General features: G+C 43.4%; 1 protein-coding gene across 1 annotated transcript in view; it reads right to left on the bottom strand.

The window, feature by feature from the left end:
• Positions 1 to 21,521, bottom strand: part of STK39 (serine/threonine kinase 39) — a 308,616-nt gene extending 287,095 nt beyond the window's left edge. The window contains exon 1 of the mRNA XM_082658864.1: positions 21,265 to 21,521. Within this exon, the coding sequence (XP_082514990.1) occupies positions 21,265 to 21,457 (193 nt within the window). The 5' untranslated portion in view covers positions 21,458 to 21,521. The remainder of the gene's footprint in view (positions 1 to 21,264) is intronic.
• Between the last annotated feature and the right edge of the window lie 4,149 nt (positions 21,522 to 25,670).

Here is a 25,670-nt window from a genome sequence, read left to right as displayed (position 1 = left end):
TTATTTGTAGTGAGGTGGATGGACCTAGAGTCTGTAGTAAGTCAGAAAGAGAAAAACAAATAACGTACGCTAACAGATATATATGGAATCTTAAAAAAAAAAAAAATGGTCATGAAGAACCTAGTGGCAGGACGGGAATAAAGACGCAGACGTAGGGAATGGACTTGAGGACACGGGGAGGGGAAAGGGTAAGCTGGGACAAAGTGAGAGAGTGGCATGGATATAATATACTACCAAATGTAAAACTGATAGCTAGTAGGAAGCAGCTGCATAGCAGAGGGAGATCAACTCGGTGCTTTGTGACCACCTAGAGGGGTGGGATAGGGAGGGTAGGAGGGAGGGAGACACAAGAGGGAAGAGATATGGGGATATATGTATATGTATGGCTGATTCACTTTGTTGTGCAGAGCAGAGACTAGCACACCATTGTGAAGCAATTATACTCCAATAAAGATGTTTAAAAGACAAAACAAAACAGAAAAAGAATCCGCCTGCCAATGCAGGGACACAGCTTCAAGCCCTGGTCCAGGAAGATCCCACATGCCGCGGAGCAACTAAGTCCATGCACCACAACTACTGAGCCTGAACTCTAGAGCCCGCAAGCCACAACTACTGAGCCCACGTGCCACAACTACTGAAGCCCGCACGCCTAGAGCCGTGCTCCCAACAAGAAAAGCCTCCGCAATGAGAAGCCCACGCTCCACAACGAAGAGTAGCCCCCGCTCGCCACAACTAGAGAAAGCCTGCACACAGCAACAAAGACCTAACACAGCAATAAATAAATAAAACAGCCTTCACGTACTGATGACTTTCTATGTCAAACAGGGGTAACTGAAGCTGCCTCATCGGGTTGTTGTGAGGATTAAATGAACTAACTATGAAAAGCGTTTAGTTCAGGGGCTGACACATAACAGCTCCTCAGTGCTAACTACTATTATGATAATCATCATCACCATTATTATTTATTATGCATTATATTATCCTGCAAAGCTGATACGATGGTCCTGATTTTGATGATGAAATACCATGAAGCTCAATGAGGCCCAGGAACTGCCTCGCAGTCACAAAGCTGGTAAATGATGCCAATGGGCTCCAAGCCGAGTTGGCCTAATGTGCAAGTTCCAGCTTTAATGCCATGTGATGCTGCTTTTAAAGAAGCGACCTTTCTTCTGGAAATTAACTCCTTGTCCTGATAGCTTGAGAATCCTAAAGGCAGATGGCTTAGCAAAAGCAGAGGAGGCAAAGGGAACCCTGGAAAGGGCAGGGGCTTTACAATCAGACATCACTGGGTTCAGATCCAGCTGTGTGACCTTCAAAAGGTAATGCGATCACCCAAGTCTCTGCTTCCTAATTTATAAAACTGGGATAATCATACCAATCCCAGCAGGAATAAGGTAAAGATGAGACATAAAGTATGTAAAGTACTTGGTCCAGTCCTTGGCATACAGTGGGTACTCCATAAATTTGTATCGGAATCATCCTGTCGACTTGAATCATCCTTACATGTCCTCAAGTCTTCATGATATATAGAGGGGAAAAAACCTCCAAGAATTTTAATTCTTGACTTTTTTTTTTTTTCACAGATAACTATATCTCAGGGACTTTCCTGGTAGCACAGTGGTTAAGACTCCGATCTCCCATGGGTTCGATCCCTGGTCAGGGAACTAGATCCCACATGCATGCCACAACTAAGAGTTAGCATGCCACAACTAAGGAGCCTGCATGCTACAACTAAGGAGCCCGCCTGCCACAACTAAGGAGCTGGCAAGCTGCAACTAAGGAGCCTGCGAGCCACAACTAAGGAGTCCACCTGCCGCAACTGACCCAGCACAACCAAATAAATAAATATTAAAAAAAAAAGATAACTATATCTCAGGAGGTATTAAATAAAATTCTCCCCCAAGAGTCAAATAACTTGCATCACCCCTAATTTTTCTTCGGTCATATGTAACTTTACACCCATGTATCTCTCTTCCCTCTATACACATAAAGAAAAAAAGTGATATATAGTCCTATATTCTATATGTAATCATATTTCTGCCACATTTTGGCACTTCCAAAGGAGAATGAAAAGAATGTAATGAAAACTAAACCAAAACAGAAAAGAATGGGAAATTCTTAAAACACAAAAAAATCCATTTTCCTAGATGAAAGGGCCTCTACACATACATGTGTGTTCACCAGCATTTATAAAAAAAAAAGTCTGTGGGGGGGTGGATAAACAAAGGGACATGTCACCAAAAGGGAAAATGGTTAAACTTTTCATTTAAATCTGGAAATCAGATGAACAGTCAAATATACTAAAACAACATGTAGGGAAATTCACTTTATTATTTCACAAAATGAAAACCCAAAGAAAGCACAGTTATAAGCACACTCTAAGCCAGGCACTCAGCGATTTCCAACTCCCCACCAAAGCAATCAAATAGAGATTAGCATGTCTATCAGCTAAGACCAGGCTGTCAAAATGAAAGCTTTAAATTACGCATGGCCTTACCAGAAAAGTATTTAAGAGATTTTTCTCCAAAATAATAAAGAGCATTGCACAGACTTTAATAAAATAATGTTTAATTTTGCTTATGTGCTAGAAGGCATTTTTAAGCAGATTAAAACACAGAATTCAAGACCATCAGAAGAAACTTCCCCAAATGAAATAAAACCATTTGGTGTCCTTTCAAAAGGCAAATATGTTGTTCATCTTTCTCTGACCCAACAAAAATTCCTACAAAATGATAATCAAAACCTTTTGGTAACAGGAGCTTAAATGCTGCCTCGCAAATCAGATTACATTTCAAGTGATCTGAAACCACACTAAGACAGCATTTTATGAGCATGGTTCTCATTTTTAAAAGTAACACGGAAACTGCCCTTTGAGATGCTGGGAGACATACGCACCAAAATGAAGGACTCAGGAATTCAAGAGTCACTGAAACATTCAGCCTGCCAGCCTTTACTTGAAGGAGAAGCAAACTGGGGTTAAGGAGAGAAGAAAACAAGAAAAAGGGGATGTGGGTGGATACTTGATAGTAACCCTCAGGAAGAAAACAGAACAGCTTAGAGAAACCTTCCAGAGAAATATATTAGCAACTCTTCACCTCTGAAACGCTGGAGCGCCAAACACCTAACGAAATTAGGAAGAACCCGATACCCTTCTCAATGTACACAGGAAAGATACAGTTGAGATAAAAAATATTCACATAGGAATATGAGCTGTTCCAGGAGTTTCGGGTTCTACGTATATTTTTCAGAACTTCACCATCATTGCGTAAACAGGATGAACTATTTCGTAGCACTTTCAAGTCCAGCAGAAAAGGCAAGACCATATCTCATGATCCAGGCATCAGTATTGCAGAACTGAAGACAATTTACAACTGTGACAGGGCACAATTTTTCCAAATTTACATTCCATATGGGAAAAGGGGGGTTGCTTCCCAGGGAAGTATTTACTGACTTCAATGAACAAACTGCTTTTAAAGCATATCATAAGTATATACTTTTTAATTTTAAAAAAGTGCATTACTCAGGATTACACTCTAGACGGGTTACTTATCTAAGAGTAATGTTACATTAAACACTAACTTGTAGTGCCTGCCACATCCAAGTTCCCTTCCCCGATGGGAGCTTCTGATGTTAAATCCTTATCCTAGGAGGGTACCTGAGCTTAAGGCAGCAGTTCATTGGCTGGGAGGTGTCTATGCAGGGACTCTGGTAAAAACTAGATTCTCAATCTTTGGGATTAAGATTGAGAAACAGCCAGCAATTAGCAGCCGATGCGCCGACGCTATGGCTAAAAGGGAAAGAGGAAAAGAGAAGCTGAAAGGGCCGTAAGGATTATGAATGAGCCAAAATCCTGACTCAGCAGAAGAGAGGAACAGGTAGACACAAGCAAAAGCAGACGCACAGTGACTGGCTAAGTCACACCAAGGTTAGAGGATCCGGAAGTGAGGATCCAAAAATTCCTGCTGCTGAGGTCTTGTCCACTCCCAGGGTTCACGAGAACATATTTGACTGCAATTCCCAAAGACCTAGAGGCTCAGTTTTTTCCTGGGCTGCTGCAAAACCTGGGATGATGGATGAGATTCCTGTCTCCCCATCCCCATATCTACCTTTATAAAGAATGCCCTGTGATGTGGGGGTAATTTTAGTGAATCCCGGGTCCTTTTAACCAAATGGGTATATTAATCAATTTAGTTACATTCTATAACCCAGACTTTTCACCAATTCAGAAAGTCTTTCCATACATTTGTCCATAGTAATAAACTGCACGACCTTACACTGTTTTAGTTCATAAAGTGATGCAACTTTGATTTCTTAAACTTGGGTGATTATTTTTCTCTTTCCAACCCACCGCCATTTTCTCCTCCTAGTCTTAGATATTGTAGGTCTGGGTCAAGTACGGAATAAGGCAAGATGCCATCTCAATCTAACACTCTTCTATCTTTAAGACCAGAAATGGGAGCAACTAAGAGGGCAATTAATTAACATAACAAGTGCAGGAGATTTTTCACAGTATCTAGCAAAAGTGCAAATGGCAATACCACTAGTCCCTGCAATCCCACTTCTGGGTATCCATCCCACAGAAGTATGGAAACCTGGAGACAACCAATAAGTTAATCACTAGAGGACTGGTCAAATAAAGTACATCCACAGAATAGAAATGGACCCGGAACAGAAATAAATTGGCATATTTTAAAATGAGGTGGATCTATAAGAAATGACTTAGAATGAAAGCTGTGAATATTTATAATATTTTACTACAAATACATATAAAAAATACACAGGAGTAAAATATACATGTAATATATATTACTTGTAGAAGTAAAATCTGTTAAGTGGTAGAATATGACGCACAGTTACCACATTTCATGTACAATATTTACATTCAGAAAAAATCTATGTGTATATTTATACACAGAAAAACATCTAGAAGGATACCCTGTATGGTCAATTTGGCGTGTATCGCTGGGGAATGAAAATTTGAGGGTTGTTATTTTCACCTATTTGACACAAAAGTATTTATTATATCTTTGTAATTTAAAACTTTTTTAATAAAATAAAGACTAGTCGTGCCAACAGGTATTTCATCCTTTTGTTCAAAATGCTATGAAATTCAACCTTAAAAGACCGAAAAGCTCAACATTCAGATCATCAAATTAAATTCCTAGAGATTCCTTTCTCCCACATGTCCCTGAAATCAAAAAGCCAGTTCTACAAAAAGATATCTTACCAATCTAGAAAATTCCCGCTGCCAGCTCGAGGTTTGATATGAAAGGTCAATGTGAAATCTAAAAGTCATTACTGTGCTCAAACACACCCACAAACAACGGGAAAGTTACTCACTCTTAATTTACTTCTATCCCAGAACTTTCTGTTAAGATGTTTTCACTTCCCATCAGCCAAGTACCAAACACGGTGATCCATAACACATAGAGGACAAAAGCCAAAGCGTAACAGATACTTCTAAGAAATGAACTGTAACACAGACATTAAGATTAGACTGTAAATGTATTCCAAGAACACTTAAGTGTGAAAAAATACACATAAGTTCTCTGTCCAGTAATCATAAAGTATGCTTGACTCTCAGTATGTACCAAGTTCTCAAAAAACAAATCACTTTTGCCAAGCAAGTATTAATCTAAGACTAGTTTATTTTTCTTGCTCTAAACAAATTAAATGTGAAAGTACCGGGAATGCTGAAAAGCATTAATTTCCAAAATTATCAATTTATGTTTTTCTGCAGTCCTATCCCATTTAAACTTACACTCCTCCAGCAAAATTCAAATAGCATCTAGGGCTTCCCTGGTGGCGCAGTGGTTGAGAGTCCGCCTGCCGATGGAGGGGACACGAGTTCATGCCTGGTTCCAGGAAGATCCCACATGCCGCGGAGCGGCTAGGCCCGTGAGCCATGGCCGCTGGGCCTGCGCATCCGGAGCCTGTGCTCCACAACGGGAGAGGCCACAGCAGGGAGAGGCCACAGCAGGGAGAGGCCCGCATACCGCAAAACAAACAAACAAACAAACAAATAGCATCTAGTCCTGGGCCAGGTGGTAACTGGTGATTTTCCCCCCTTTTTATCCATCTGTATTATCCAAACTTTCTATAATGACCATCTATTATTACTTGAATGATATTTTGGAACTTTAAAATAAATTAGATTGGAGGTTTTTTTAATAACTCAGAGGTCTTGGTAACATCCTTTTCTCAGCCTTTCTTCCTTAATGTGAGAAAGCAGTTTGAGCCAACCGGTTTCACATATTTTATCCATGTACAGATCTGTCTCCCCTTTGGAATAAACAGCAAGCCACTTAGCATTTAAATCTGTATATGTATGAAGATAACACCCAGCCCTCTTTCCACATCTAAAAGCATATAATATTTTGTAAGGGCGTTTACCAGAAAGACATTGCAATTTAAAAAATGGTATACTTGCACAACTCCCGTCCTTCTATGATTTCTGCCCTTAGTATATGATGGGCAACTTCTGTCAATAACTATTAATGGGTTTCTAATATTTTTATCCTAATAGGCTGGCAATTCTTTTTTGAAAACTGACTATAAAACGGGCAGTACAATATTGCTGGATTGACTTCAAAGTAAAGAAACTTTCATAATTGTCTAAGCAACAATCTACCTTTAAACTGAGTGATGCATAGAAAATCTGTTGTTTTTAGAGCTGTGATAGACCTACTTCACTGACTTCTATGAGGCAGGAGAAACAATTACATATGCATGCAAACAATCTATATTTTTAATGTGGTGCTCTTGAGTTTTAAGAAGGTCAGTCTGGAATAGAACACCTCAGGGCTAAAAAAGGATCAGCATTACACACACACACACACACACACAGAACACACACCCCTCTGCCCTTCAAATGTTACATTAGAAAAGACATGTTTAGATTTCTTAGAAAGTTATACATTTCTAAAGCCACTTTTCTAGCCAAAATCATGCTGATGGATGGTTCACACAAAAAATTAGTTTATGAAACCTGTAATCAACCACACTATAACAATCAGGGGTAAGGCAGTCAGGTAATTAGCTCCCCTACCACAAGTTAGAAACGAATGTTAAATGAATGACAAACATTGTGTACTCATCACCCTTGAGCTACATAAAGCTGTGTGGTAGAGAGTTTGCAAAGATGGTAATAAGAATTCCTTCCGTCTCTGTACACATGTCCCTTTACCATGTGATTTTACTGTTCCTCCCAGCAAGCAGGAAAATCAATCTCCCTCCCGCCTGAGCCTGAGCTACCCTGTGATGTGCTCTGACCAACTGAAAGAGACACAGTGACGCTTTGTCACCACCAAGCCCAGGCCTCAAGAGTCCTTGCAGCTCCACTCCAGCTACCTTGGAACACAGCCAAGGGATGAAGTACGGGCACACTTGCTTGAGAATGAGGAATCAACGGAAAGAGAGGGCCAGCCAACAGCCAGCACCAACCACCACATACATGTTGAGACCATCTTAATATAGATAGCCCCAGCCTAGCTGGTCAAAGACTGTCCCTAGGCGAGACCAGCAGAACTGCCCAGTGAAGCCCAAACTGCCAACCCATGGAACTGTAAGCAAATAAAAAGGTCATTATATTAAGCCATTAAGTTTTGGGGTGGTTTGTTACACAGCTATACATAGCTGACGCAGAGACCATCAGCACTGAGCCTTTCTGTTCATCAGAGACACCTCCCTTGAAGGCAAAGCTTCAAATGAGGGGCCCACCTCAGCAAGATGCTGCCACTAAAACTTTCTGGGAAAAGTTACATTGTCCCTACTTGCCTTGGCCCCTTGCTGAACCCCTGCAAAACGTGGAAATGTCCCTGAGTCCTTACTCTCCATCTTATTCACTCCTGCTCAGATCCGACGTCTTTTGGTGCCTCATGCTAGTCTTTGTCTTCCAATGATCCCATCTTGTCTCTGGCTTCACAGATCTGGTTTTGGAATCTCACACCCAACCCCTCTATTACACATCCTCACAGCCCCTCAGCTTTTGCTATTGCTATCCCTGCCTCTAGACAAATTGCTCGTTGTAATTGCAAACCACAGTCCCAGATAATCTCATTACTTCTATGAAGCAGTGATGCAGAATCTATTAAAAATAACAGTAAACAAAACTGATTTTAAACAACTAACAGCACTGTTCAGACTAGAGTCATTGTGTAAGGCTAAATAACGATTCTGATCAAGCTACAACTGATAAAAACAGCTTGGGCAATACCTCAAGAGCAAATTAATGTCACATTAGAAAATCAGTCTCGTTTCTTCATTAGAGGGCTGATAGAAATGGGTAATTTTTTAATTTAAAATAAAATGTCGCTATAAAGTATAAGTGGACCCCCTTCCACTATGTCCCCCTGAAGGAAACAATACTTCTTGTGCATATCAGTCCTGATATGATTAATTTTAAAGTTGGTCAGACCCCATAAATACCACCTTTTCACATTTTTGTCACTCCCTTTCTTCCAAGGAGCTCCAAGAGAATATTTCATTTTTAAACAACTACGTATAGCTGAGAACAATGTCACTCTTCTTTTTTGGCCATGCCACACAGCTTGTGGGATCTTCCCCAACCAGAGATTGAACCCAGGCCATGGCAGTGAAAGCCCAGAATCCTTAACCACTAGGCCACCATGGAACTCCCAAAAATGTCACTCTTAATACAGGAGGCTAAATGGACCATAACCTATAAGCAAAAGCCAAACAAGTGCCTGACTGCAATGTTTACCTATCCCAATGACCGCACAGCAGTTACCCTCTTTGTCTTTAAGACTATTTAAGCAAATATATAAGCTACAAAGCCGCCTATGTTGCCTATTTTTAATGGGCTCTGAAGAGTAGGACATGAAATTATAGCCTTTAAACAGTCTTGCTGCTTCTATGGAAACAATCAGGAAGATGGCTATAGATGAACTAAGAAGCTCATTATCTCTTCACCCTAGAGACTGTCACTTTTTTTTTTTTCTTTGCGGTACGCGGGCCTCTCACTGTTGTGGCCTCTCCCGTTGTGGAGCACAGGCTCCAGACGCGCAGGCTCAGCGGCCATGGCTCACGGGCTTAGTTGCTCCACGGCATGTGGGATCCTCCCGGACCAGGGCACGAACCCGTGTCCCCTGCATCGGCAGGCGGACTCTCAACCACTGCGCCACCAGGGAAGCCCGAGACTGTCACTTTTTAAACAACCAATGAGAATTTATTTTAGTAAAGATATACAATCTAGTCCTGATCTAGACTTATGCCAAAAATATCACTATTCTTAAATTTGTCCTAATGATCATTAATTTGAAAATACACAGAGACACTTCCCCTAGTACTATTTCAGCCACCCAAACTGCCATATTAAAAATGTTTCCGCAACGGCCCTTGTTGAAGGTCAGGCACTGGATTTAGGACTCCAGAAACTTGAAAGGGCATCTACGAGGAAAAATAAAAAAGGATTACATAGTAAAGCATTCTCTGTGGCGGCCCCAGTCACCCTAGGGACACTAAACATAAGAAAGTACAAACTGTTTCTAAATTGCCCAAAATTAAACCCAGTTAATCTCCCTACACAGATATTTGTTTTCACCCACCCCTATGTCATTAATTCCCTCTCCTAACAAAAAAGGTGTCCTAACCAAACAGTGATGACTGAGTTTGAATTTCTGTTAAGGTACTGACTTCAATACTGAACGTTTTATTTGCTTTGTGTTATATAACTTAGACTAAACTATTAAATCCTTTAATTACTCAATTACCGAAATGTTTTAAAATCAAGGGAAAAGAAGGGACCATGATTCAAACTCACCATTTAAGTGACTAAAACTGACACAGGTATCATTTTTTTTCTAAGTGGAGTTAATTTCACAATGTCTTTGTAATTTCACCAAAAAAACTATTTTGTCAGTTCTTTCTTACTTCATTACATAAAAGAAGATAAACTGAAGTGATTCTGTCTACCACATCCAGCCCCAAGACTCTGAAGTGATTTCTCAAGGAAATGTAACATTTTGATACTTCTGAAAATACTGGATCTCATTCGGGAGGATTCCGTGTTTACAGTAATCACAAGAATATCCTAGAATGAGTTAAGTGAGTAAGATAAAAACTCATACTTCAAAACTGTCTTTCTACGTCAGCAGGGGTATCTGTTTCACCATACACAAAAAATAACTGTCCTTCTGAAAATATGAATCAATTCGCTTTCTAATAGAGCACAGGGTGAAAACAATTTTTTTTTTTAATCAGGTTAGCACTGTTTGTCTCCTTTTGTACTTCTAAGTCAGTGGCGATGCCTTAGCATGTCATCAGGAGGTAGCCTCGGGATATTTACAGCCATCATAATAATATTTAGTCAGTTTCTGAACATTTCTGAGAAATTACCATCCAGCACTCTCCAGTAAGACTTTTTGTGGTGATGGAAATAATCTGTATCCGCACTATCCAGTAAGGTACTTTACTGGACAGTGCAGGTTATAGACCTAAAATTAAATAAATAAAATACAGTTCCTCAGCTGCAGTAGTCACAGTTGGCTGCACTTGAAAATGTGGCTCGTGTCACTGAGGAACTGTATGTTATTTCATTTTTAAAGACTTTATTGTTTTAAAGCAGTTTTAGGGTCACAGCAAAATTGAGAAGAAGGCAGAGACTTCCCATGTACCCCCTGCTCCCACACATGCACAGCCTCCAGCATTACCAACATCCCCCAAAAGAGTGGTACATTTGCTACAACTGATGAACTTACACTGACACATCCTTGGCATTCAAAGCCCACTGTTTACGTTAGGGCTCACCCTCTGTGTTGTACATTCTGTGGGTTTGGACAAATGTATGACACGTATCCATCATTATGGTATCACACAGAGCAGTTTCACTGCCCTAAACATCCTCTGTGCTCTGCCTCTTCATTCCTTTCCACCCCAAAATTTATTTAATTTTAATTAATTCAAACTGAAATAGCCACATGTGGCTAGTGGCTACCATTCCGGACAGCTCAGAACTAGACACTGCTAGGAATGCCGTTGCTGCTCTGACTGCTATAAAGTTATCAGCCTGGCAGCAGGGACCTGGCTCTAGTGCAGAAGCTCTGCTCCAGCTAATGATCAGCCCTGAAGTACATCTATTTCCTGCTCCTCAACCTTTTATTTGCCATTTCTCTCTCTCTCTCTCTCTCTCTCTCTCTCTCTCTCTCTCTCTCACTCACTCACACACTCACACACACACACACACTGACAGGTTCCACCTCACTGACAGGTTCTAACTAAGGATTAAAAATATAGTCTAGGGCTTCCCTGGTGGCACAGTGGTTAAGAATCCTCCTGCCAATGCAGGGGACACGGGTTCGAGCCCTGGTCCGGGAAGATCCCACATGCCACGGAGCAACTAAGCCCGTGCGCCACAACTACTGAGCCTGCGCTCTAGAGCCCGCGAGCCACAACTACTGAAACTGCACACCTAGAGCCCGTGCTCCACAACAAGAGAAGCCACCGCAATGAGAAGCCCACGCACCGCAACGAAGAGTAGCCCCTGCTCTCCGCAACTAGAGAAAAGCCCACGCAGCAACAAAGACCCAACGCAGCCAAAAATAAATAAGTTAATTAATTTTAAAAATATATATTTATAGTCTATTCTAACAGCCAGGCAAAAGATGATAGATGAAATGAAACTTTTATGTTTATATATCACCTGGTTTATGTGTTAAATAAACATGCTCTAATGAAGAAAGATATATAAAGATCATTTCAACCCCTCTAAAGAAAGATTTTTACTATAAAATCTATACGGTAAATATGTTCCCAGATAAGATATATATTTACTTCATTAAAATGGTAGTTATAAAATTCACTGAGTCGATAACATTTCTAACTTCCTCCTTCCCACCAATGAGGAATCAACATGATGTAAGTAGAAGAAAACACTGAACTGGGAACTTCCCTGGTGGCGCAGCGGTTAAGAATCCACCTGCCAATGCAGGGGACACAGGTGCGAGCCCTGGTCCGGGAAGATCCACATGCTGGGGAGCAACCAAGCCCAAGCACCACAACTACTGAGCCTGCGGTCTAGAGCCCACGAGCCACAACTACTGAGCCCGCACACCTAGAGCCCACGTTCCACAACAAAGACAAGCCACGGCAATGAGAGGCCCGAGCACCGCATGGAGAAGCCGGCGTACCGCAACAAAGAATAGCCGCTGGTCACTGCAACTACAGAAAGCCGCGCAGCAACGAAGACCCAACGCAGCCAAAATATAAGGAAAAAAAGAAACACTGAACCAGGTAGGAAGCATCGGCCTGAGATTCTAAGGACTTCTGGACCACAGGCAAATTAAGTTAGGTTGTTAGAATCTTCAGTTGTAGAAACAAAGGAACAGGAATGGACTTTCTCTTCAGTTTCCTCCAAAATTAAATTTCATTATCCCCCTATATTCCTATGCTATTCCTCACTTAGGAGCTGACCTTAAAAAGCCAGCACTGACCTATCATTCCTACCCCTGGGCACTCTCTTCCCCTGCTTTCTTGAGTCATCTCATAATTAAGAAAGGGGCTGGTGACATTGCCAATTTCAAAGGAAGGAAGAAAGGAAAGGAAGGGAGGAAAGGATGAAGTGAGGGAGGGAAGAAGGAAGGACAGACCAAATAATTCAAAGTAAAATGTCAACAACACAAGACACGCCAATAGGAACCAATCCATAAAATGAATCCTTTTTCAATCCCCAAACAAAACAGAGCAGGAAAGAAACCAGTAGGGATGCCCCTTATTACAAGCCCCGGTACAAACTGATGCTACCGTTCAAAACAAGATCACAAGTTCTTCTAAGACCTCAACCATCAAATAGAGTGATTGTGAGAAGTTTCAGAATTGTCACAGGTCACTGGCTTCTAAAACACTCCCCCAATGAAGATCTATCATTCACATGATAGAAAGTCATCCATCTCTACTTACCATACTAGTTCTTCTGGTACATCAGTGACTAAACGTTGGAAACCTGAACCCCATAAATGTCACAAGAATGTGTATTTTCACCTGAGCGAAGAAGTGAATGAACACCCAGGACTAGGCCTCTGAGTTATACTAAATGCCACTTACTAGGAAGAAGTTTGAAGATAAAACTATTTTAAAATGATGTTTTAAGTTCTATCTTAAAATGATTTTTCCCATACATCAAAATATACAATTAGTTTAAAAGGTCAATTCATCTAATTCCTCAATGTCCAAGAAGTTTTTTAAAGCTTTAAGTGAGAGTTTATTCCCAAATATTTGTTTGGCAAATGGGAAGAAACTTGAAATACATCAGCATTTACTCACATCAGGTTCCCAAAATGTTTATGTAAATCAATTCTGAACTAAAGCTCTGCCAATCCATTGTCTAAAGGACTGCTATTTCTCCTCTACTTTCCAGTTAAGCCGAATCTAAAATGCCTTTCTAATTAATATACTGAATTCTTCTGTAGCAGCAAAAACTTGACCAATGAACAGCGGATTTGGAAAAAGAAACACCTGAAGCACTTGAATCACTTCAGCCATCTTGGAGTTGTTTGGGGATAATTTAAGCAGAACTGTCCTGGAGGAAAACGTAAAACCTCACTTGATTACATGGAGAATTTTTTTTTTTAATGGGGAAAAAAACCTTTCCCAAAAATACACCACAGAGGAATTACAATACCTATTAGACTGGTTTTGACTTTAAAAGATCCAGTTCTATGGTCTTAGCATGTACCACACCAATCCTATCACCCCCCAGTCCCTTGTCACTTATAAAAATACAATTCCTGCCATCGTATCAACCTTTGAAAACCACCCGTCTGATATTCTGCTGCTGTGTTTCACCTGTATCCCTGATCTTCTTCAACAGTCCTGATTTCTACACAGCAAGAAGGCCCACAGATCTTCAAGGTTGGGTTATATATAACTACACAAACAGCAAGAGAGAGCTCATGGGTACACTCAAGAAAGGAAAGCTCTGAAGAAGAGGAGAGGCGCGCTAGGACTTCCCCCACCCTGCTCTGCAATGCCTGAGTGAAAGGACGCAGAGACTGTGGCAGGGAGCTCCGGGTCCTTTAATCTGCAGAGGCCACCTCGCAGAACAATGACCTCAGGAAAGCCAGGCCTCTGGCTGGCTGCCTGCCTGCCTGCACAGCAAGGCAGGTGCAAGTACTCAAAGTGCTTACTCTTGATCTGGGAGGATTAATGAGCTAATTTCTACAGAGCCCTTTAAGCTGATTGGCCCAAACGCAACTGAATAAGCATCATCATTAACCACCGGCAAGATGAAATCTTCAGGATCCAAGGAGGCAAATATTCAGAAGCGAGGCAATGTTCCTCTTCCACAGGGGGTGGGAGGGCATTTATCCCTAAAATTCAGACCTTCATCCAGAAAACACTTAGCGAATCTTTAATAGGAGGTGTGGGCTATGGAGGCCAAAGGCCTGTCCTCAAGGAGGAGTGCCGGGATGGGCAAGGAGGCAAACCATCTGCACAGGGTATGAGGACCACCAGGGGTGAAAGAGACAAGAGAGGAGCAGAGGGGAAGGCATCAAGCTATACATTTATGACATGTATACTCTTCCTTGTGCATATTATACTTCAATAAAGGTAACGCTTAAAAGGAGAGACCGGAGTTCTCTGTTAAATACATGAAAATGGAACGGAAGGGGTGTGGAAGGGTGTTCCAAGCACAGGGAAAACTTGCCTAGCAGGGGCTGAGAAAGCATGAAGCATTTCAGCAACTGCAAAAAGGTTCCCACTGGCTGCGAGTCTGTCCTGAGAATAGAAATGACAAAGGGTGTGGGGCAGAGGGGGGAAACAGTGAATGGGAGGCAAGAGACAATTCCCGAAGGCCTTAAACACCTGCTCAGAGTTCATCTTAAGGATGATGGAAGAGCCACTAAAAGCGTTTAAGCCTGGGGTTAACTGATAAAACTTTGGGTACAGCAGTATCGCTTTGGTAGCAAGGCACACTAGAGCTGGAAGCAAGGCTGCAGACAAGGAACCTGGTCAGGAAGTCATTACAGTCATCCAAGTTAAGAACTGATAAGAGCCCGAACTGAACTGGCAATGGCCAAGAGGAAGAGTGAGAGACAGATCAAAGAAGGGATCCAGCACGCAGAGTATTTAGGACTGAGGACCAATCAGATGTGGGAGAGAAGGGAGACGGGCAAGCGCAGGCTGAGCAGCATGTTTCTGCTTCACACTCAAGGGTCTTGTGTAAGATGGAGAACGTTGAAGGAGCAGGATTACGATGAAGCAAAGGTGGCGAGGCAGTGAGTTTCACTGTGAGTATGAAGTTCTGTGAAGTATCTAAACAAAGATGTTTAAAAGGCAGCCCTCATACCAGTCCAAAGACCAGAGAGGCCCTGGGCATTTTAGGCAGTGGTTGAAGCCTCAGATCCATAGAGAAGTGGATCCTGTAGCAGAGATACGCGGGGAAGGAGCAGGAGAAACGGCAGATGGTGCCAACTCCTGCAGAGAGAGGAAGAGAGGGAAAGCCTGCAGTGTCCACTGGCTGCAGCCACAGAAGGTCACGGTGACTGTGGACATTCCAATTTTGGCTTCTTAGCAAGAGGGCAGACGCCAGATTGCAGTGAGCTGAGAAGTGGATGGGAGGTTCTCCACTGGGAAGGGAAGGAAAGAGATAAGGCAGGAGCTAGAGGAAGAAGGAGTAGTGAGAGTGTCGGTGTTTTGTTCTCTTTTGCTGTGAATGATTAGAGGGAGACGAGAATATTTATAAGTAGAGGGAAGAGCAGCAAGGCAAGGAAGGAGACAGGAGAGCAACAGTGATGACCTGATCTGCAGACAAATGCCCCGTCCCCTGACCCGCTGGGGCACACAGTGACCATTTCTTTTAGTCAGCAGCATTTCCTGCCAGCACGGCAGCCTCCGCAGGGCGGATGCAGAGGTGGGAGAAAAATGCAGTCGGAGCAGGTTGCTCACAGAGCCCTTTCGCGACGGGCCGTATCTCCAGCAACCTTCCCGCAGGATGCTCTCACCACTTGTCAGAGGGCCATCTGGCACCCGAGGCCCCGAGCTGTCCTGTTCCACAGGTCTCTGCAGCTACCTCCCCGCAGGGGCCTCAGGCTGCCCCGCCAGCAGCCCACTGGAAGGCGCCGCCCACTGGAAGGCGGGGGCTCGCGGGCCAACTCCCCCTCCTGCAAACTCCCTGATGCAAACTGAGCAGAGAAACTCTACAGGACGCTCCACAGTCTGGCCAGAGTCAGGGCAGTATTCTCTGCCGGTAACTCGGACCTGATCAGCCGGCGCAGCGCACGGCAGCGCAGGCTCAGACTCCCGGAGAGCTCGCCCTGTGCCAGGCACTGTTCTAAGTGCTCCAGAGTCTCCCTTTCTCTGCAACCCTATCGTTATCATCTCCAGGTCGAAAATGAGGAAACCGAGTACAGACACCTCCAAATAACTGGCTCAAGGTCGCGAGGCCAGCGACTGCCACTGCCAGGCCATCTGACTCCAGAGCCCGCCACGTTTTAATTTACTCTCCAACACCATCAAAAATGGGGGATACAACAGACTTATAAGAGACAGGGGGAAATTTATAATTTTATCTGTCACAAAGCAAATGCATAAAGTATTATAGAAATTCTAACATTAGCTTCTCTTAACCCAGAGATTTTTCCCACATGCTAGTTTGAACAGCACATTTAAAAGCATTTCTATTGAATTAATTAACACCACCGAACTGTACACTTAGAAAATGGTTAAAATGGTAAGTCTTATGTTACCTATATTTGTATATTTTACCACAATAATGAAAAAAAACGAAAAGAGCAGTTCTATATACATTTTTCTCTTTACAAAAAAAAAAATAGTGAAACGATATGACAATCAAAACACCTGCGCGAAGCTAAGCATCTCAGGACTCTGTTTCTTCTAAAAAAAAAAAAGCCAACATGGGACTTCCCTGGTGGTCCAGTGGTTAATACTCAGCGCTCCCAACGCAGGGGGCCCAGGTTCTATCCCTGGTCAGGGAACTAGATCCCGCATGCATGCCCCAACTAAGAGCCCACATGCCACAACTAAGGAGCCCGCATGCCCCAACTAAAGATCCCGCGTGCTGTAACTAAGACCCAGCGCAGCCAAATAAATAAATAAATAAAAGGCAAGTTAACAACTGACAGCAACAGCAAAGCAGCCCGGTTTAAAGGTCTGGGAGATTAAAATACACACTCAGTGCTCCAGGCCTCTGAGGTCCTGTTCAAAAGAGTGTGACGCAGTATGGTTCCACTGTCCTCAAGATCCCTCTAGAACATCTATAAAACCAGTTCTAATCCCTAAACCACAAAGCTCCACAGAACCTCTGAGAGCACAGAGCAGAGCTCTGGGCTACTGCTCCTTGAAGACCTGGAGAGTTGCCTATTACTTGTGCCTGGGGAAGATGCACCGGAATGGTTAAACAAAGCTCCCGGGAGAGAAAACAGAGTACTTGAGAACCCCTCTGTCAAACTACAGTTAGGAGTCTAGGAACCAAATTCTTTTTGTTGACTAGAACCAGAAATGCAGCAGGTGGTACTTTTGGATCACTCTAAATGACTGCCCAGGATAAAAGTGAAGCAACACTGAGAAATAAGGTGCAAAACTACAGACAGACTCATCCTGCAAAAAATATCTAAGAAAATCAAACATGCTCTGAGGCATGGGTCTATTTAGTGTTTCTCAGAGGAAAAGCAACAAAGATAACAGACCCTGCTAGAACTATCCGATTCTAATAAGGAAACTGATACTGCATTGAATATAACTCTTTGACAGGAAAGTTCCTTGAGGCTGTTCAATCGATTAAGGAAGCCCAAGTCAACATTTACATGATTCACTTTTTGTTCTTTGTTTAGCAAATCAAAGTGATAATATTAATACCACCAACAAATAAACTAATTTTTCAACTAGCATATCTTTGGGTGCCCCATATACTTCTAAAGAGCGAATCTGAGAGATGGCGGAGGGGGGGGGGTTGAGGAACAAGGATTGATGAGGCTGAAGAGTATTAAGCTAGAACACCTCCCATGAGCAGTTATTTCTATAGGAGACAGAAATATTTGAAATCTACTCATATTGATGGCTAAAACAAGGAATTTAATTATTTCATAACATGGTTAACCCCTAAGTATAAAGCTCCCTCCAATAGATTGTACATCATTTCCAGGTCGCACACAAACTTTAGAACCAGATTACCATTACAAACTCTCCACTGATCCTTCACCACACAAGAACAACAATATAACAAAGAGAAAACTTTATTTTTAGACTTGCAAAATGCTGTGTTTATTTTTCTAAAACAGAAGTCGAACAACTGAACCTGCTTTGTTTGGACTTTAGTAAGCCTCTTCTCCTCTAATCTTGAGACCCCCAACCTCTGCCAGAAGGAAACGAAGAAGAAAAAGTGCTCGGTGCCACGCTGCAAAGCTAAAACACCTTGCCTCTCTTGGCCTTCTGCTCAGGCACATCTGAGCCTCCTGCTGGTCACGGTTCACACTGCCGCAGCCCTATCATATGACACCTGCCTTGTGGCCGGGAGAGGCCAAGGCTGTCCACCCGCACTCATGCCGAAACTGGTCCAATGTTTGAACTACTAACTTCTGCGTGTAATGTTTAAGCAGAAGTGCTTAACTGCAAGTTCACTCTTCATTACTTAACAAGCATTAAACGCTAAATGGAAATGGGTTTGTAATTCCCTATAAACATTAAGACCCTGGAAAGCCCTATTCCAGCAACTTGACTTCAACACGGGCCCCCCACAGGCCATCTCTTTCAGTTGGAAAATTACGAGATAAATTTTAAATGCAGAAAAGCCCTTTCCACACTGTGAATGTGCAAAAATCAATGTAGAAGTAATAAGCAGGTGTTTCTGCTTGAAAATTCTTCAGGTAAATTTCTTTTTAATTAAATGGACCAACCATAATTAACAATGCTGCTACTGCAAGCAGAAGGAAGCCCTGCAATCAATCCCCTCACCTTAATTAAACTAAGATTTTCTTCAGTTTAGTTGACAAAACTGATGAGCTCAGAACATTGTTTTCAAAAAGCAAAGCTTGCATACTGACCCTAATAATTAACAAAATAAGCATATAAATTGATTATAAGTAAGTGCTGGTCCTGACCCTATGGAAACTATGTGGCTGATACCATCATTCAACTTGTATGCATCATCCCTATGTGCTGGAGACAGAGGGAGAAATAAGACCCTGGAAGAGTTCACAGCTAGGAACTCCTAGCTAGGAAAGGCAGCAATGGAAATAATCAGGCACCTTACAAACTTACTCAGACTTCAAAATTCAGCTCAGATGTCTTCTGTGGAATACCCTGTTTCCTTATTTCTCCTAGCAGTCAATCCCTCCTTTGTGCTCTACCAGTGCTCACTCATCACATCTTACAGAGTCGTTTACTTGGGAAGTCCTTGAAGGCAGGGACCATTTTTATTAATTTCTATACTGCTAGCACCTAGCACGATGCTTGGGACATAGTAGGCCTTTAGATTTTGTTGACCGCATAAAAATTATGGAGTTACATGCTGTGAGATATAAAAAGAGGGGCAGAAGAAGCCACCATACTTTGCCTTGGGAGAAGGAGAAGGTTTCTCAAGAACATTCACACTGGCCTTGAAAGCTGAGTGAGATTCACTACAGAGATGGGCAATTAAAGAGCCTGTGAAAGGCAACAAGGAATGGAAGGCCAGACGGGTCCTAAGACAGCTGACTATTCAGGATACAATCAATGCAATCAGAATATGAGAGGGGGCAAGCCAGTTGAGAGCAGGCCTTAAAACTGGGAAGACGAAGGGGCTTAGCTACCAGGTTAAAGGAGTTTTCACTAAATACTCTAGGCTTTGAGAAGCCCTTGAAAATATTTAATCCACGCAGTGACAGGAAGACTCATCCTTTTAGAGTCTTTGGCCAAAAGTTATGAAAGTTTTTGGTTTTCAAAGAATTTTATGTACAGATGCTTATTTTAGGTTATTTGGAGCTTTTATAGCCTAGGTTAGGGTTAGGGTTCTGCCCTTCAGTATTTATTTCAGTCTATGGTGTTTCATTCACACAGTAGCAGATGATAAAGGCTCGTTTAAACACCTAATGAAATTCTTAGTATCTGTTTTAATTTTTTTTAAGGGAGGAGTGGAGCATTCTTTTTAATGAAAAGAAAAAAAAAGTTTAAGAGGAATATCCTGAATTCCTTTTTCATCACCGTACTTAAATATCAAGATATGGGAAGGCAGCATCCCATCCCAGCGCCAGTAAGGTTAGAAGCTGAGGGCCCACTTTACCTGGTGGGTTCCCTAACTGGGTTTAACAAGCCTCTCAGACGAGATGATCCAATAAGGGCCAACACAACTCTCCTGGTCCTTCACGTGCTTGGCCCAGGGAAAGGTAATGCCGGCTTCTTGCCATTCGACTTTGCCAAGTTTTTAAAATGTAAGATAAGGTGGTATTTGTGGGCCGACTAGAAGGCACCGAAAGGCAGAGAGCAGATCACCGACAGCCTCGGCTTTCATTCTTGCAGCTCGGCCTTGGACCAGAGGGAAGCATCGGCCCGGCGCAGGGCAGAAGGCCAGGGTGCCTGCTTTCCACGGGCGACCGGGCTGGGCAGTAGGCGGCGCGCCCAGCTACCGAGAGGCGGGTACCCGGGAACGCCGGGCGGCGCGGAGAGCCGGGCTGTGAGGCGGGCGTGGAGCAGCGGCTGTCAGGGAGGGAGGCCAGCATCCTCCCCGGCCTCGGGAAAGAACCTGGGCCTCCGCAACTCCTACGTAGCCCGGTTACCCACGCCGAGAGGCTGCTGACGGGAGACCGAGGCGCGGAGCTTGGAGAGCAGAGGCGCGGCTGCGCCCGCTGGGTCCCCCAGGACGCGGCCCCCAAGGCGCGGCGCGGGGGCGCTGGAAGCCGAGGGCGGCGCCCCCGCAACCCCACCCCGGCCGCGGCTGCCTGCTCGCGTGGCCACCGACCACAGGCTGCGGGCCCGACGCGCGGGAGGAAGAAAATGCGGCGGCATTGCCGGGTCCCCAGTTCCGCCGCCCCAGCGATCGGGGAGATAAAAGTTTGCAGCATGCGGCTCGTCTGCAGTGCGAGTCACATCCGCCGCGCCGCCTCCTGCAGCACCAGCGCTCACGGAACGAACAAATAAATTAAAAAAAAAAAAAAAAAGCTGTTGAAGCCGGTAGGCCCAGAAGCCGACCGCTCTGCCTCCCGGGCGTGCATGGAGGCAAGCCCAGCATCCCGCGTCCCCTCCCGCCCAGGTCGCGCCTCCCGCCCGGCCTCAGCGCCCAGGCTGAGCCAACCCCGCCGCGCCCGCAGCACTGACCGATAACCTCCTGCAGCTCGTACGCGTCCCTGCAGATGGGCCAGCCGACCGCCTGCGCCGCCGGGGCTGGGGCCCCGGGTGCCACCGGAGCCGGCGCTGCTGTCGCGGCCGCCGGGGCCGCCGCCGCCGGTGTCACCGGGGCCGCCTGCTGGGGCTGCTGGACGTGCACGGGCGAGCCGCTCGGCTCCGCCATGATGCTGCCGGAGGAGAGCGAGAAGACGCGCCGGCCGGCGGACGACCTTCCACTTGAAACTTCCCTTCCCTCCCTTCGCTGCCGACACCTCTCGACCGGCGCACGCCCTCCCCGCCCGCCGCCGCCGACGCCGCCGCTGGAGCCAGCCACGAGGGGAGGGAGCAAGGGAGGCCGAGCCGGGCGGAGGGAGGAGGCAGCGCCACCGGAGGCGGGGAGGGGAGGAGGCGGCGGCCGCCGCGCTCGTCGCGCGCCCCGCGCCTCGCGCGCGCAGTTCTCTGTCTCCGCGAGGGGAACCGCCGCCCCGCCGCCCTCTCCCGCCCTGCTTGCGGCCGGGGAAGTTTCCACCGGAGGGGAGCGAGGCCGGGTTAGGTTGGCTTTCGGGGCCCGCGTTCCTCGCCCCCTCACTCCCTGCTTTCCGTGCGCCTTCGCCCCAGACAGTCGGACTCTCCGGAAGATGTCCCCTGGGGACCCCGAGGACGGGGTCGTTGAACCGCCGCCAGGTTCTCAGATTCAGAAGTCTCCCCAAGTAAAGAGAACCTGAAGTTCATTTACAAGTCAGCGAGTGAGACACCTACACGCCGGCCATTTGTAGGACGCCAGTTAAAAAACAACCCGAGTTGTAACTTTCCGGCCACCTACCTGCCAATATCCCTTTCCCCACCTTGCCTAATCTAATCGCAGCCCTTCTGGTTTTTTCTTAGTGAAACATGATTCCTTAGGTCTCTGGCTGTTCACAGACTTTACTCATTTGTTCCAAGCCGCTTGGATCCCAGGGAGGTGATGAAAGGGCCTGTGCAGCTAGAATAAGAAGTGTAAGAAAACTTTGGACACTATTTCAAATTTTAGACCCTTAATAACAAGCCACATTAACCCGTTAGGACAACAGATAGCAGGCATTTCTTTTACAGAGCATACTGGTTGTGAAAGTTTGTACCGCAGCATAAATAAACTGCGTTGGAAACAATTGCTGCTTTTCATCACTCCCAAAATTACCTCATCCTTAAAATTGCTATGGTATAACCATAGGTCTTCCTAATTACAGGTGTCATATTTAACGCTGAATGTTCTCTGTGTTCCCCTGGTATAGATGACCAAGATTGCACCATCCTTGTCTTAAGGTGAAACGGTGCAGTGACCCAATGGTCATAATGGTCATTTGGCCAAAATTATCTTGTGTCGTTTTCATGATGAGGACTACTGAATAAGAATAATGAGCATATTAAAAAAAGAAAATCAGATTGTGATACTTTGTCTCCCGTGTTTATATACAAAAATCTCCTTAATTTTTTTTTAAAGATAATTCCGATGAAACCCAGAAATTCATTAGGAGAAACGTTGTATGTCTAATCAAAATATTGATGGAAACCGAACGGTGAGTATGCTTAATCTCTCACAGCATGATGGAACACTTGGGGTAAAGCAACTCCTGTGCTCTGGTCTACACACAGAAATTTATGCTGAACTGAGAAGTTGTACATTCTTTTATGAAGGAGTGTTCAAAAACTGTATTAATTTTAATGTCTGTCAAGAAACAGACAACTTCAAGAACAAATAAATTCTAGGCCTCTGATGTTTCAAGGGGGAAAGAACAGGGAACAGGAATGCTGTAACTGTTCACCTCTTAAAGTGCTACTCCCAAGCCGAAGAACATTTAAGGACTATTTTTTAGGGAAAAGAAAAATGATTAAATGAATATGACTTCCATTTTGTCACATGAATTTATATTTTGACTTTCAAACCATGAAGGCCGGGAAACTGTGAAGGCCAGGAAAGTTCTTGGAACTTAATAAGAAAACATAATGTTGTCAAGACCAATAGCACAGATTTGAATCAAACACGGATCACTTAGTTTCCCACAAAGAACAAGTGTTCTGTAGTCATGTACCAGATATCTGTACCCAGCAGACTACTTTCCAAGTGGCTCCTAGGATGATGACTTGTAAGAACTGATGACTGAGTGCAGACCCATCACTACTGCCAGTAAATCAGTTTAAAGAACATTTACTATCAGTGGCCTTTGGCATCATTTTTATATATGAAGAACAGAGCATGAATTATATTTTTAAATTATATAAAAGCATTGGATTCGAATTTTAAGTTAATGTTTCCATAAACAACTGAGTAGAGTGGTACTTAAAACTAGGAAATATATGTATTTAAAAAGTATTTAACTGATATGCAATTTCCCCTGAAAACCTATTACTAAATTTAAACTGAAAGGTGGCAGGGGAGGAAGCCTTTAAAATGTAAACAACGATTATTTCAATACATATCTTTATTCTTTATTTATCTTTATTTACATTTAGTCAGAGACTTTAAAACATTAGAAAGAAAAAATAAGAGGCCAAATTTTGTTAAGTGTTTACAACTACCTCATTATATGTCAGGGTTTCTTAACTTGAGCAGTTTTGATATTCTGTGCCGGGTTATTCTCTGTGTTGTAGAGGTCTGTTCTCCTGGCCTCAACTCACTAGATGCCAGTAGTACCCCCGCTCTCAGTCATGACTATCAAAAAGGACCTCAGATGTTGCCAAATGTCCTCTGAAGAGCAAATCACTGCTTTAGGTAAACTGAATATACAAAATTGTCATTTTATAAACAGATTATTGCAGTGGTTATTTGCATTACAAAGAGTTTAAATAGAGTTTAGTTATTCACAAATCCTGAAGAGGATCAGAATATGCTACCCCAAATATGCCACTTTGGCATAAGAATTATTTTGAGCTGAAGGCAATTAAGAAACAATAGACACAGGAAGAGTTCTCTTCCCTCCCCCAGTCTGCCTAAAAACATGGCATAAATTGCCCTTTTGTAAATGAAATTTCCATTTATAAAGGAAATTTCCATTTGCAAAGGTGCCCCCTCTCCCATACCAGGAATGTTATCATGGAGATAGTGCTGAGATGAGTCTGCACAAACAACTCTTATCTACCAGTAGTTTCCCCCATACATTTCCTAGTTACCTTCCCACAACTTACCCATACCCCCAGAAGCCCAAACTCCCTTTTCCTTGTCTAGTCACTTCTCCATAATTTATCACCCTTTGTTAAAATGGTATATAAGCCCCCAATTCTAACCACCCCTTTGAGTTATTCATCACTGAGTACTCCCACACAAATGTGCATTTCACATGCAAATAAACTGTGTTTTTTCCTCTTGCTAATCTGTCTTTTGTCAGTTTAATTCACAGGCCTCCAGTTACTAAATTTGAGAAGTTGAAGCTTTTCCTCCTGTACAACCTTTTGAACATCTAAAAGAAGATGTGTAGTGTACTGGCCAAGACCTTGAAGAAAGAAAGTGCCAGATTCAAATCTTACCACCAACAACAATTTTTTTTTTTAATCTCTGACTTTGGACTGACTTTAACTTTCTGAGTCTCAATGTCCTCATTCACAAAATCAGCATCATAACTTTGACATGGGTTGTTACAACATAATTTGTATGTAAACAGCTTAACATAATGGCGGACACAGTAAATGTTCAATAAAATGAAAACCCTTATCAATGTCTTCATCATTATTCCTATCTGCCAAGATTTGTAACAAAACATAGAAGAGAAAGATTTATAATAATGGCAATCATGAACTGTACAGACTATAAGCTCCCTGAGGGCAGGCATTTTTGTTCCTTTGGTTCATTGCCGTATCCCAGTGCCTGGAATAACATCTGCCACAGAATATCCTCAGTAAATATTTGTTGAATGAATATCACACTTTTTAAATGGATAAAAACATGCTTTTAAGCATCAGAATGAGTCAGCCATGCCAAGGGTGGATTAGATGGGAGGAAACTGGAGGCGGAGAGACGGATTTGGAAGCCACTGCAATAAAGTTAGAGAAATGTGTATATGAATAAAGCCATGATATTGAGGATAATGATGAGGGGGTAGATTTAAGAATTATTTAAGGAGCAGAAAAATGGAACTTAATGACAGATGAGTTTCCTTTAAAAGTCAAATTGCCCAAATCCATTAAAAAAGTAGATGAACACAAGTACAATGTATACAGTGTTTTAGAAATACTTCTATTGAAGGAATGAGAGGTTCTCTTGATTGACAGGTGGTCCTTCTCCCATGGCTAACCTATAATCTATTGTAAAGTCACTTCCATTGCCTGGTGAGAAAAGGCCAGATGTTCTTGGGTGTGAAGAATATCTATAACCATATTTCCCATTTTCAACTCTCTTATAATTCCTGTTTTAGTAACTATGTTTG

This window comes from Grampus griseus, assembly GCF_964374135.1.
Source record: "Grampus griseus genome assembly, chromosome: 7".
NCBI classification, from domain to species: domain Eukaryota; kingdom Metazoa; phylum Chordata; class Mammalia; order Artiodactyla; family Delphinidae; genus Grampus; species Grampus griseus.
The sequence above is the reverse complement of the archived record's forward strand: the minus strand, read 5'-3'. Positions and strand labels throughout refer to the sequence as shown.